Raw genomic sequence first — 12,992 nt, 5'->3', positions numbered from 1 at the left:
TACAGTATACTAACACATATATATGGAATTTAGAAAGATGATAAAGATAACCCCGTATGCAAGACAGCAAAAGAGACACAGATGTATAGAACAGTCTTTTGGACCCTGTGGGAGAGAGTGAGGATGGGATGATTTGGGAGAATGGCATTCAAACATGTATAATATCATGTAAGAAACGAATCGCCACTCTATGTTCAATACAGGATACAGGATGCTTGGGGCTGGTGCACTGGGATGACCCAGAGAGATGGTATGAGGAGGGAGGTGGGAGGGGGGTTCAGGATTGGGAACACATGTACACCCATGGTGGATTCATGTTGATGTATGGCAAAACCAATACAGTATTGTAAAATAAAATAAATTTTTAAAAAAAGAAAGAAATTAAAAATAAAAAGCCTCTTGATGAAAGTGAAAGAGGAGAGTGCAAAAGTTGGCTTAAAGCTCAACATTCAGAAAACGAAGATCATGGCAACTGGTCCCATAACTTCATGGCAGATAGATGGGCAAACAGTGGAAACAGTGTCAGACTTTTTATTGGTGGTGGGTGGGGGGGGTCTCCAAAATCACTGCAGATGGTGATTGCAGCCAGGAAATTAAAAGACGCTTACTCCTTGGAAGGAAAGTTATGACCAACCTAGATAGCATATTGAAAAGCCGAGGTATTACTTTGCCAACAAAGGTCCATCTAGTCAAGGCTATGATTTTTCCAGTGGTCATGTACGGATGTGAGAGTTGGATTGTGAAGAAAGTTGAGTGCTGAAGAGTTGATGCCTTTGAACTGTGGTGTTGGCAAGATTCATGAGTCCCTTGGACTGCAAGGAGATCCAACCAGTCCATCCTAAAGGAGATCAGACCTGGGTGTTCATTGGAAGGACTGATGCTAAAGCTGAAACTCCAGTACTTTGGCCACCTCATGCAAAGAGTTGACTCATTGGAAAAGACCTTGATGCTGGGAGGGATTAGGGGCAGGAGGAGAAGGGGACTACAGAGGATGAGATGGCTAGATGGCATCACCGACTCAATGGACATGAGTTTGAGTGAACTCCAGGTGCTGGTGATGGACAGGGAGGCCTGGCGTGCTGTGATTCATGGAGTCACAAAGAGTCGGACACGACTGAGCAACTGAACTAAACTGACTGAGACTAAAGTAGCTAAAGGGAATCCAAAAATTAAGATTTGTTAAGATTATGCCTATTTTCTTGAATAAGCCAAGCAAGTACAGGTATATATTTTAACATTACAGAATAATACACTAAATTGGTTAAGATAATCCAAAAAGTAGGGTTTGTTTAGATTACTCTTACTTTCTTGAATAAGCCATACAAGTCCAGGTATACATATCTTAAATTTTACAGAACAATAGACTAAAGTGGTATGGGAATCCAAAAATGAGCCATGTTTTACATTTTTTCTCTATTGCCTGCTGAGTTTTTCCACATTTCCAAGAAAATCCCAGTATCACGTTATCTTGTTTCAGGTCACAAAATACAATGGAAGGTTCCCCAAATTGTTTTGCAAAATATCAAAACTCTTATTCTTAAATCTGATAAATGTTTAGCAATAAATGTGATCAACATCATTCATAAACAGATTCTAAAGTCAATAAGCCTATTCAAAGGAAGAGTATTTGAAAAAAAATATTAAAAGGGAAGAAAAAAATGATAAACTTTTAAGTCACCCATAAAGAACAGGAAAACAAAGTTGTTGCACAGAGTGTTCTCCCCAGCCTGACCCCGACTCTCCTCTACTTAGAAACCTGACTGCCCTCTTCAAACACAGTACATTCTTCAGTTGGGTCAGGAATTACTGGCAAATGCTGCATAATAAACATGGCAGTATTACTATCCATAGAGTTATTTCTGGCCCCAGCTCTCTCTTCCTCATCTCTTAAAGCCTCCTCATAGCAGTCTGAGAAGGAAATGAGGTCAATCCCTTTGATCTTGGCCAAAAATTCCTAAACTTTCAGCTTGCTGGTTTCAGCATAGGACCTTGGACCCCACAGGAATTCGTACCGTGAAGGATCACTATTAGACACCATCCGGTACTCTAGAGAATTCTCCTGCACCCAGATTCTGGTGATGAGCTTCCTAGGCTCCCCATAAATGAAATGCTTCCTCCCAGCTTTGATGCCTATCATATTCAAGAAATTCCAGATGTTTTCCTCAGGGACACAGTTGCCTTCTATGAATATCACACCCAGAATGATTATCAGAAGGCCATTTGTAGGCATGCTCTGATCATCACTAACTATCTTATCATGGGTGAGGCCTAATGAGTTGAAAAGGACGTAGCAGTGGGTTTTAGGGTCCACTTCCTTCACATCAATGCCAGAGATCACCTCTAGGCACTTAGAAGCTTTCTCAAAGGTCACAAGGAATTGTTTGTTATCCCTTTTGATGACAACCTTTAGCATTTCTGCCTTTGTTATGGGCTCCTTCTGTTGATATTTGAGAATCATTAAATGAACCAAATTAGCCACCTTCTCATTTAGCAGGTCTCTGGGCAAGGATTTGGTGTCTTCTGAGGCCTGGTGAAAGCCTGTGCCCTCCTCTTCTTGGCTGCTGGAGTCTTCATCTGATGTGCTGCATGATGTGGAAGAGAAGAAGCTCCCGGGACTCTCCGGAGGCTCCTGCTCCTCCTCCTCCTGCTGCTTCTCCTCCTCGTGCACCTTCTCCTCCTCCTGCTCCATCTCCTCCTCCTCCTGCTGCTCCGTCTCCACCTCCTGCTGCTTCTCCTCCTCCTGCTACTGCTCCATCTCTTCCTCCTCCTCCTCCTTCTGCTCCTTCTCCCCCTCCTGCTGATCCTTCTTCTCCTCCTCCAGCTCCTTCTCCTCCTGCTGCTCTTTCTCCTCCTCCTACTCCTACTCCTTCTCCTCCTGCTGCTCTTTCATCTCCTCCTGCTCCTTCTCCTCCTCCTGCTCCATCTCCTCCTGCTCCTTTGTCTCCTACTTCTGCTCCTTCTCCTCCTCCTGCTCCTGCTCCATCTCTTCCTCCTCCTCCTCCTCCTTCTGCTCCTTCTCCTCCTCCTGCTCCTTCTCCTCCTGCTGATCCTTCTTCTCCTCCTTCTCCTGCTCCTTCTCCTCCTGCTCCTCTTTCTCCTCCTCCTGCTCCTCCTCCTTCTCCCTCTGCTCCTTCTCCTCCTCCTGCTCTTTCTCCTCCTCCTGCTCCTCCTCCTCCTGCTGCTGCTGCTGCTCCTTTTCCTCCTGCTCCTCCTTCTCCTCCTGCTTTTTCTCCTCCTGCTTCTCCTCTGGTGTGCCCAATATCAGTGGAGAGGAAGGGATGGGGGCAAGGAGATGGGTAGGAGAAGGTGAAAGAGCAAGAAGAAACGGAGAAGGTCTCCTCCTCCTCAGGTATGGAATCCTGAACCATCAGCAGGCCTTGTATCTCACTTAGGGTATGAAAGCCTGGCTCAAAAGTGAGGCGTGGGCGCTTTGGAGAATAAGGCATGATAACTCTTGTTGGAGGGAGCAGGTGGAAGTGTTAGCAGGATGGTGGGAGATGGGATCCCACGGACCTGAAGGAGAAAGTGGGTCAGCAGCCTCATCAGAGAAATGTACTCTTGGCAGCTCTGATAAAGGCTGACTTATAGATCTCCTCTTTAGGGAGTTCTCTAGGGCCTCACAGGGCTCCTGTCTCCCTGGACAGTTTGTCCCCTGGGAACCTGTAAGAGGATGTTAGAAAGCTCCTCAGAGTGCAGCCAACCAGCACAGCCCAAGGCTTCCAGGGATGACTATGGCAGGTGGGGTCAGGCACTGTGAGGTCCCTTCGGTTCTGGAATAGGTGGGGTCCTTGGTAGACATTCAGAATATGCACCTCAACTTGACTTCCCAGCACTGCCTGGGCTTCCTCTGCTCTGCTGACCTGAGGACATGTGCCTCACACCAAGGCCCTTACCTCATAGTTCCTGGAGCCCCTGACAGGTGAGGAGGGGTTGAGTTCTGTGAGGTCATTGCTGTTCTGGAGTGGATGATCCCCTCCACGCTAAGGTTCTTACCTTTGCTCTAACAAGGCTTGTGCCCCCTCTTTCCCTGCCTCTGCTAGCTTAAGACAAAAGCTTACATTCCTGACACAGATGAGAAGTGAAGGGGCAACATTTTCAGCCACACCTGCCCAGGGCCTTTCAGGGTGACAGCAGGTGCTGAATGAAGTTTGTGGGTTCCCCCTCTCTCCTAGCTGAGAGTTACCCTCATTCCTCACACTGCTGGTTGGTTCTGGGACTCCCTCTGCTGTCTTGAGTCTGGCCCCTTCAGAACAAGCCCTCACCTGCCTGAGACCACCAAGAAGGAAGTAAGGGTACACCATCTGACCACTGGGCCCAGGGCCCCCCAGGGCTGACCACAGGGGCAGGGCAGAGCTGGGTATGCCTTGGGTCCTCAGGTGAGAGTGTGCCCTCAGTCCTCATTCAGAGTCCCTACCTTAAACTCTGGCAGAGTCCAGGACTCTTCCCTCTGCTGAGCTGATGTAGCTTCCCCACAGACGGCCACTTCCTCAGAATGAGGACTTCACCTCCCTGAAAAACCCATGGGCAAAAATGAGGCACTACATCTTACCACCCTTGCTAGGTCCTTCCAGTGCTAAAAGCAAGTGCTGGGCCCCATGTGTCCTCTGGTAGGGCTATCTTCAGTCTTCCCTCATGGTATCCATTTTTACCTTGACAGGGCCTAGACCACCCCCTGCTGACTGGACATTACTGCCTCAGACCATGACCTCACCTTTCTGAGACAACTTTCTCACCCTTGGATAAAGTGGGGGCATATCATATACAACCAACCCTGCCTGAATCCTTCCAGACCTAAGGACAAGAGATAGCTAGACTCCATGGGGTCTCTTCTTTCTGGGATTGAAAGTGCCTTTGGTCCTCACCAAGTGTCCTTCCCTTGACTCTGGTAGAGTCTGGGACTTTTCCCTCTTCTGATCTGACGTGACTCCTTCAGCTGACCTGTCTTCTCACTCACACCAAGGCCTTCACCTCAAGATCTAAACACCCTCAAGACAAAAGTAAAGAGACATTACATCCAACCACCCCTGGTTTGGGGTCTCCCATGGCTGGCAGCAGGGGCTGGGCTTCCTCTTCTAAGATAGGTAATTCCCTCTGTCTTCCTTCAATGTATTCTTTACTCCTGGAGGGCCTTGCCCACTTTAGGTGGTGACCTGAAATCATCCTTCTCAGACCAAGGTTTTATCTCCCAGGGACTCTTCCACATACCCCTTGCAGGGAGTGAGGGTATACCACATCTGAGCATTACTGCCTAGATCCTTCCAGGGTGGATAGTGGGGACAGAGTGGAGTTTCTGTGAGACCCCTTCTGTCTGTGTTAGGGAGTAACCTTAGTCCCCTTCTTCAAGGCCTTTACCTTACCTTGACTCCTCAGATTCTGGAACTGCCCCCTTGGCTGATGTCATCAGCTCAGACCAAAGTGTTCATCTCCCTGGGACACCTCATACAAAGTAAAAAGACACAATGTCCAGCCACCCCTGCCTGGGGTCTGTTCTGGCATAGGGAATGTACTCAATCCTCACTCAAAGTATTCATCTGTACCCCTGGCAAGGCTTGCCCTACCCTCCGCTGACCTAAAGTTTTCTGCTCCAACCCAGACCTCACCTCCCTGAGACACTCTATCCCCTGAACTCCTGGTAGAGCTTGTGGCAGAAGTGAGAGTTCATCCCCTCTATTCACCCCTACTTGGATCCTCCCAGGGCTGAGATTCTGTGGCATCTTTCTTTTCAGGGAAGGGGGGTCTTCAGGCCTCTCAGTGGCCCTTACCTTGATTCCTGACAGAGCCTGAAACTCCTCCCTGTTCTCAACTGATGTGTCCCCCCTTCAAAGGGATGCCCTCACCTCTCTGAGATGCCCATTCCCCAGGAAAAGTTAGGAGATGCCACATCTGTCCAACCCTGCCTGTGGTCTCCTGGGGCTGACAAGAGGAGCAGAGCTGGGCTGGGGCCCCTTCTCTTTAAGACAGATATTTTCAGGGCAGGCAAGGCCAAATCTACTTGGGGAGGGAGGGCCTCTCAATCCTCCCTCCTAGTCCTCTCTGTTATCCAGAGGTCTACCCCTCAGAAAAAGTCTCACCTCCCTGAGACTCCCAGAGTGGAAGTCAATAAAGCCACATTTGGCATCCCTGCTACATGGCCTCGCAGGGCTGACAGCAGGGGCAGGTTTCTGTGAGACCCCTCTTCATAGGGTGGGAGGTCCAGTAGATCTTCCCTCAGAGTACTTATTTTGATGCCTGACAGCATGTGGCTCTCCTCCCTCTGCTGATCTTAGGCACACCCACCAGACCCAGGTCTTCCATCCTGGGAAGCCCCCAGAAAAAAAAAAGTAGTCAGGGTCCAAATCCAGTAAGCATCCTCAGCTCTCCTGTGTTGGTGGCAAGGGCAGAGAACTGCTGGGTCCCATGTGTTCTCGTGTAGGGGGTGCCCCCAGTCCTTTATCTGACCTTGGGGAAGGCCTGCAATTTCTCCCTCTACCAAACTGTCCCTGCTCCTTCAGACTTGGTCCTCACTCCCCTGAGAACAACCAGAGAAAGGTAAAGAGAGGCCACACCCTCCCTCCCCAACCTCCCACCCTTTCCCATTCCACTCCCCTCCCCACCCCTCTGCCCAGCACCTCTGAAGGCTGACAGTAGGGGCTGACCAGCATGTCTTCTGCAGCAGGGAGCTCTGGCCCGCTTAGGGTATTCCCACCACCCCACAGACAAAGGCCTCTCTCCCCGGAGACCAGCCCCACCACGTCCTGAGGGAGCGAGGGCCACCGCTCCCGAGCCCCACGGCCGAGCCCTCCAGGTGACTGGAGTGGCGGAGCAGGATTGGTGGGGCTCCTCGGCTGCGGAAGGTCCCCCCAACCCTGAGTTTCACATTCACGCCCCATGGGCCCGCCTCCCCTCCTTCTCTTGACCTGAGGCCGTTCCCTCACCCTGCAACCACCATCGCCATGAGGCGCCAGACGGAAGTCAGAAGACAAAGAGGGGCGCAGCGCCCCCTAGGTCGCCTCAGGGCTGAGAGCAGGCGGGGAGGGCGTCATGGGCCCCTGGGTCCCCAGGGGGACCCCTAAGTCTCACAGAGTGGAGAGGGAGCCTTCCTTTGCATCCTCACCTCCACGTCTCCCACCGAGTCCTCCACCAACTCCTCAGTGTCCCAGGCCTCTGGGCTCAAGTTAGGACACAACACACTCGGGACCCCTGCCTGAGACCTCCTGGGAAAGATGGCCGAGGCACAGCATGCCAGAGGGTCCCATCCACGGGGGCCAAGGATGCTGCTCTCCCCTGCTCTGGGTCCTCGCCTCAAAGGCCGGCAGGGCCTGGGCTCATTCCTTGGTGCCCCAAGTTCATCCTCCTCTAACAAGCCTCACCGCATGTCCAGGAAACCTACTGTGGGTTCTCAAAGCTGAAAGCAAGCACACGGTGGGGCTCCCTCCACCTGACCTGCAGTGGGCTTCTCCCACTTCTGGGTCCTCACCTGATAGACAACAGCTGGACTCCTTCTTCCCCAGCCTCTTAGAGCAGTCTCGTGTCCCTCAGACTCCAGGAGAAATGGGCCCGACACACCACCTCTAGGAGTCCTACGGACGGTCTCCCAGGGATGACTGCAGGGCTAAGGCGGGGCCAGGTTTCCCTGCCCCATCCACAAGGTGGATTTGCGGCTCTACCTATCAGACACAGCCAGCGTTCCCACTCATTCTGTGGGGCAGGGCTGGATTTCCAGCTCTACCTTACGAGACGCAACCAGGGTTCATTTCATGGCTGGCTGTGTGGCAGGGCGGGGTTTCCAGCTCTACTATGAGAATTGGCCAGGTTTCTCCACCCCATCTGTAAGGCGAAGCCAGGGTTCCCACTCTTTCTGAGAGGCAGACCCGAATTTGAAGCTCTACCTTTGGAGACACGGCCAGGTTTCTCTGGCGCATCTGTGAGGCAAAGCCAGGGTTCCCACTCTTTCAGAGAGGCAGTATTTCCAGCTCCACCTATGAGACACAGCCAGGGTTCCTGCTCTTTCTGCGGGGCAGAGTCCAGTTTCATGGCTCTGTCTGTGCAGCAGGGCGGGGTTTCCAGCTCTACTATGAGACATAGCCAGGTTTCCTTGCCCCATCTATGAGGCAGAGCCAGAGTTCCTACTCTTTCTGCAGGGCACTGACAGGATTCCAGCTCTGGTGTGGAAAAGCCATGCAGTCCTAGCTCAGAGTCCTCACCTTGACTCTGGGCTCAGCCTGGGCTGCTTCCCTCGTGATCTCCAGAACAAGCCCCTACTCCTTGAGAATATCAAGGCATGCGTGCCAGGGCTATGAAAGGTTGACAGCAGAGGCAGGGCAAGCTACTGGCCCGCCCTGAGATTGCAGGCTTACCCTCAGATTTGTCCAAAATAGTATTTATATTTACTCCTGACAAGGCTTGTATGCCCTCCTTTTTGCTGACCTGATGATGCATCCTTTGGTCCAAAGTCACCATTTCTCTAAGCACCTCTCCAAAGAGGGCATGGGGGAGGGGCACTCTATCTGACTGGACTACCCAGGACATCCCATGCTGACTGTATGAGCAGTTTTTTGTGGGTCCCCCACTGTCTGGGAAGGGGCTCACCACAGTCCTTCCTCAAGATCCTCCTCTGGATGCCTGGCAAGGCCTGAGTCCCCTTCCCTCTCCTGACATGAAACAGGGCTCCTCAGAGCAAGGTCCTCAACTCTTTCTGATGCCTTAGTGAGAAGTCAGGGAACCCCACACCCAGCCATCATGCTCTAGGACCTTCTAGAGTTGAAAGCAAATAAAGGGCTGGATTCTGTAGTACCTTCTCTGTCTGGGGCAGGCTTCTAATTGCTCCTCCCTCAGGGTCTTCATCTTGATGTCTGTTAGTAATTGGATGATGACAGTGTTACTTGTCCCTACCTTCTGACCACATCCAGTGACCACACCCTGAGGTTTCACAGGGCTGACCACAGAAAGAGGGCAGGGGTAGGGCCCAGTTCTTCAGACCCTCAAATCCTCTTTTAAGTCCTCACCTTGACAACTAGCAAGATCTAGACTCCTCCCCCCTGCTAGCCTATGTCTGCCACCTTCAGACCGAGGCCTCTACCCTCCTGAGACCCCCCAAGCTGGAAATGAAGGGGGCTGCTCAGCCTGAGATCTATGCTTGAAGTCTCCCAGGACTGATATCAGCAGTGAAGCAGGGTTCTGTGGGGTACTCTCTGTTCTGGTATGGGTGCACCCCTCAATCCTCTCTGAGAGTCCTCATCTTGTACCCTGGGTTCAACTAAATACAAAATGGGAAATTATCCCTTCCTGCCATCTCTGGCCATTTGCTCAAGTGCATCTCCTATAGAGAATGGTTTTAGATTCCAGGCTAGATGCTGTGTAAGAGAGTAGCAGCATCCATGAGAGAGATGAAGCCCAACTTCCTAAGGGGTCTCTTCACTAGCCAGACTTAGATTTTAGAAACTTTTGTTCTAAAAAATGTATTTTCTACAAGGAAGAAGCTGAACAGTTGTGATTATGGGATATCCTGCCTCTTTTGAGCTTATCTAACTCTGCATTGTCCAATGATGTAATTTTCTTTTTTATAACCTTCATTCTTAGAAATATATTGTACATTGTGCATCTCTACCAAATATATATGTAGAATATATGTGTGTGTTTGTGTGTATTTCATGAATATCTACCCTTACTGTGGGTGATTCATTGTGATACTATTCCACTTTTAGTACATTTTTTATAGTCTGCTAAAATAGTACATTAAAAAAAAAATCAGTCTTTACCCACTAAATGGGTTTCAACTGATTATTAGCAGACTCAAGTCATACTGGATAAATCAACCCATTTTTCCTGCTGTCCTGTTGTCCTCAAGGATACTGGCATCTGGGGTCTGAGGTGCAGCCTCAGATTACTATATTGAAGTAGGAGCAGAAGCTTTTAAACTTTACTCGTCCCTATACTGTCATCTTCCTTCTATTATAATCTATAAACTCTCTCCAACCTCTCTTAGGCCCAGGACTTCCTCATCCCAACACAAGTTCAACACAGTCCTCAGTCTTCCCCAGAGGTTTCTCATGTTTTGTTGCTTAGATTTTATTATGTACAGTTGTGAGATTTCTTTTTATTCTACCTTCTATGGTTTTCCAGGCTTGATTTTGGGAGAAGACAACGGGCCAAGTTTGATTGTCATCTTTGCAGCTACAAGTAAGGCATGAAATCTGTAAATGAGAATTGACATCTTTACAATGATGTATATCCCATCAGTAAGTATGAAATACTGCCCCATTTATCTGAGACTTACTTTACCTGAATTTATCAGTAAACTTTTATAGTTGCCTCCATAAAGATCTAAAATGTTTTAGTGATGATTCTTTTAAGGTACTTTTTGGATTTAATTGCTGTTGTGAATGGGATATTTTCGATTACATGTTCTAATCAGTTACTGCTTTTATGTGACAAGCCTCTGTCTTTTGCTATAGTGAATTTATACTTTCTGAGGTTTCTTGTTCATTTGAATATTCCACATGCTTATTCTTTAGAATTTTCTACACAGGTAATATCACCAAATAGTATAACTTTATTTTCAATATTCATACCTCTTATTTATTTTGATATCCACAGTTCTGACTTTGTGTTCCAGTATCATTTTAAATGATAAAGATGAGAGCATGTATCTATTTATTTTCCCTGACTTTAATGGAAATGCTTCTACTATTTCACATTAAAGCATATTTGTTGTAGATCTAGGGGGATGGAAGGTCCCTTGTAACCTTAGTTTGCTAAAAGAATTCCCAGGAACTTGCGTTGAAATTTTCTAATATTTTCTAAAAATATACCCATTGAAGTAATGAAATGGTTTTCTTTTGTTATGGGCTGAATTGTGTACCCCCAGAATTCATACGTTGAAGTCCTAAACCTCAGCAATTCAGAATGTGACTGAATTTGGAGATAGGGCCTTTAAAGGGAAAACTGAGGTAAAATGAGGTCATAAGGAAGGGGCCTAATCCAATATGACTGGAGTTCTTATAAGAAGAAGGGATGAGGAAACAGATACACATAAAGAGAGACAGAAAGAGAAGACAGTCATCTACAAGCTGAAGAAACTGACCTCAGGAGAAACCAATCCTGCCAACATATGGATAGTAGACTTGTAGCCTGCAGAATTATAAGGAAATAAATTTCTATTGTTTAAGCCACCTGGTCTCTGGTATTTTTGTATTGCAGTCCTAACAAACTAACACACTCCTTTAATTAGTTAATGTAGGGAATTATAACTGAAAGTATTTCCTAATGTTAAATCATGTTTTTATTTCTCAGACACTATCTCTTTGTTCATTTAATTCACTGCTGTGCTGAATATGCTATTAATCTATTTAAGGTATTTTCTGCCGTGTGAGTGAGTTTGGCTCAAATGTTATTTTCGTGGGGAGTCCTCATCTCGTTTTTGAATTAAGGAGAGCTAGCCTGGGGAAAATAGTTGAAAAACTGCCCACCATTTTATATGCTTTAGAAGAGGTTAATGACATGGTGATTTGGCTCTCTCTGACCATTTGATAAAATCGGCCTTCAAACTGCTTGTTTTGGAGCATATAAGGATGGCTTAAACTTTGAAAATAGTTTCAGTTTTTATTGTTCAGTTGGAAGTTTCTATTTCTTTATGAGGCGATTTGATCTTTATTTTCCTAAAAAGTCATTGCTTTCACTTAGGATTTCATATTTAATGACATGATATTTATAATAAAAATTTTTATTACAGAAATCCTAAAACATACACAACAGTAAAGAGAATAGTATAATGAACCCAATATACCTGATACTCAGCATCAACAATCATTAATGCATGGCCAACATGGTTTTAATTATATATACCTCCATCTACTACCACCACCAATCTTTGCTTCTTGAATAATGTAAAACAAATTTAAGATATTATGCTGTTTCATCTCTAAATATTTCAGTATGCATTTTAAAGGATAATGACTCATAAAATATGAACTCAACACAATTATAAACCCTAAAAATTTTTATTTATATATATATTTCTTAATTGCTTTCCTTCAAATTGGTGCCCAAATATGATCTATACATTGGTATTGCTTATTATGTCCCCAAGTTATTTTTAATCTACAGGTTTCCCCACACACATAACATTTTTCCATTATAATTAATTTTTGTTATTTAATGAAACACATATATCTTGTGTTCTGTCCTATTTCCCATAGTCTGGATTTTGTGGATTGCAACACTTTAGTGTCTTTTAACATGTTCTTCAGCCTTCTGTACTTCTTTTCATTGCCAGTTAGAGGTAGACTTGATCAGATTTTTTTTTTTTTGTATTTTCTTTTGTTTTCCAAGACTACTCCATAGGTGATGCTGTGTACTTCCAATGGTGGTTTAGTCACCAAGTCATGTCTGACTCTTTGTGATCCCATGGACTGTAGCCTGCCAGGCTCCTCTGTCCATGGGATTTTCCAGACAAGAATACTAGAGTGGGTTGCCATTTCCTTCCCAGGGGATCTTCCCCACCCAGGGATCAAACCTGGGTCTCCTGCATTGCAGGTGAATTCTTTGCCAACTTAGCTACCAGGAAAGCCCAAGTACTTCCAGTAGGAGGGTACATAATGTCTGGTTATCTCTCTTTGTGCTGATGCTGGCAGTCACTGATGACAATTATCCATTAATCCCTTAGGTCTTGAAGAATGATAATTTCTTATTCGCTCATTTCATTTTAATTTATTTGCTGAAATACCCCTATACTGTATGTAGAAATTATTCTTTGTCCATCATTTGTTTATCCTGAGGGAAAGGTGTAATATTTGCTGTGTTCTCTTATTACATTTAAATCTCTTCTGCATCAATATTTTGTATAATTTTATTTAAGTTATATTGTTTATTTCTGATTTTATATTCAGTTCAGTTCAGTCACTCAGTCATGTCTGACTCTTTGCGACGCCATAAAACAACCACAGCACGCCAGGCCTCCCTGTCCATCACCAACTCCTGGAGTCCACCCAAACCCATGTCCGTTGTGTCGGTGA

The 12,992-nt window shown here is 46.7% G+C and overlaps 1 protein-coding gene across 1 annotated transcript; it reads right to left on the bottom strand.

The window, feature by feature from the left end:
• Positions 1-1,744: 1,744 nt before the first annotated feature.
• LOC128069421 (melanoma-associated antigen B16-like) lies at positions 1,745-6,869 on the bottom strand. Its single transcript, XM_052662626.1, is given in 3 exon segments — positions 1,745-2,582; positions 4,415-4,509; positions 6,609-6,869. Coding segments are annotated over 3 exon segments (1,194 nt in total).
• Positions 6,870-12,992: the final 6,123 nt, after the last annotated feature.

This window comes from Budorcas taxicolor, chromosome X, assembly GCF_023091745.1.
Source record: "Budorcas taxicolor isolate Tak-1 chromosome X, Takin1.1, whole genome shotgun sequence".
NCBI lineage: Eukaryota > Metazoa > Chordata > Mammalia > Artiodactyla > Bovidae > Budorcas > Budorcas taxicolor.
This window is presented reverse-complemented; position numbering and strand designations above follow the sequence as displayed.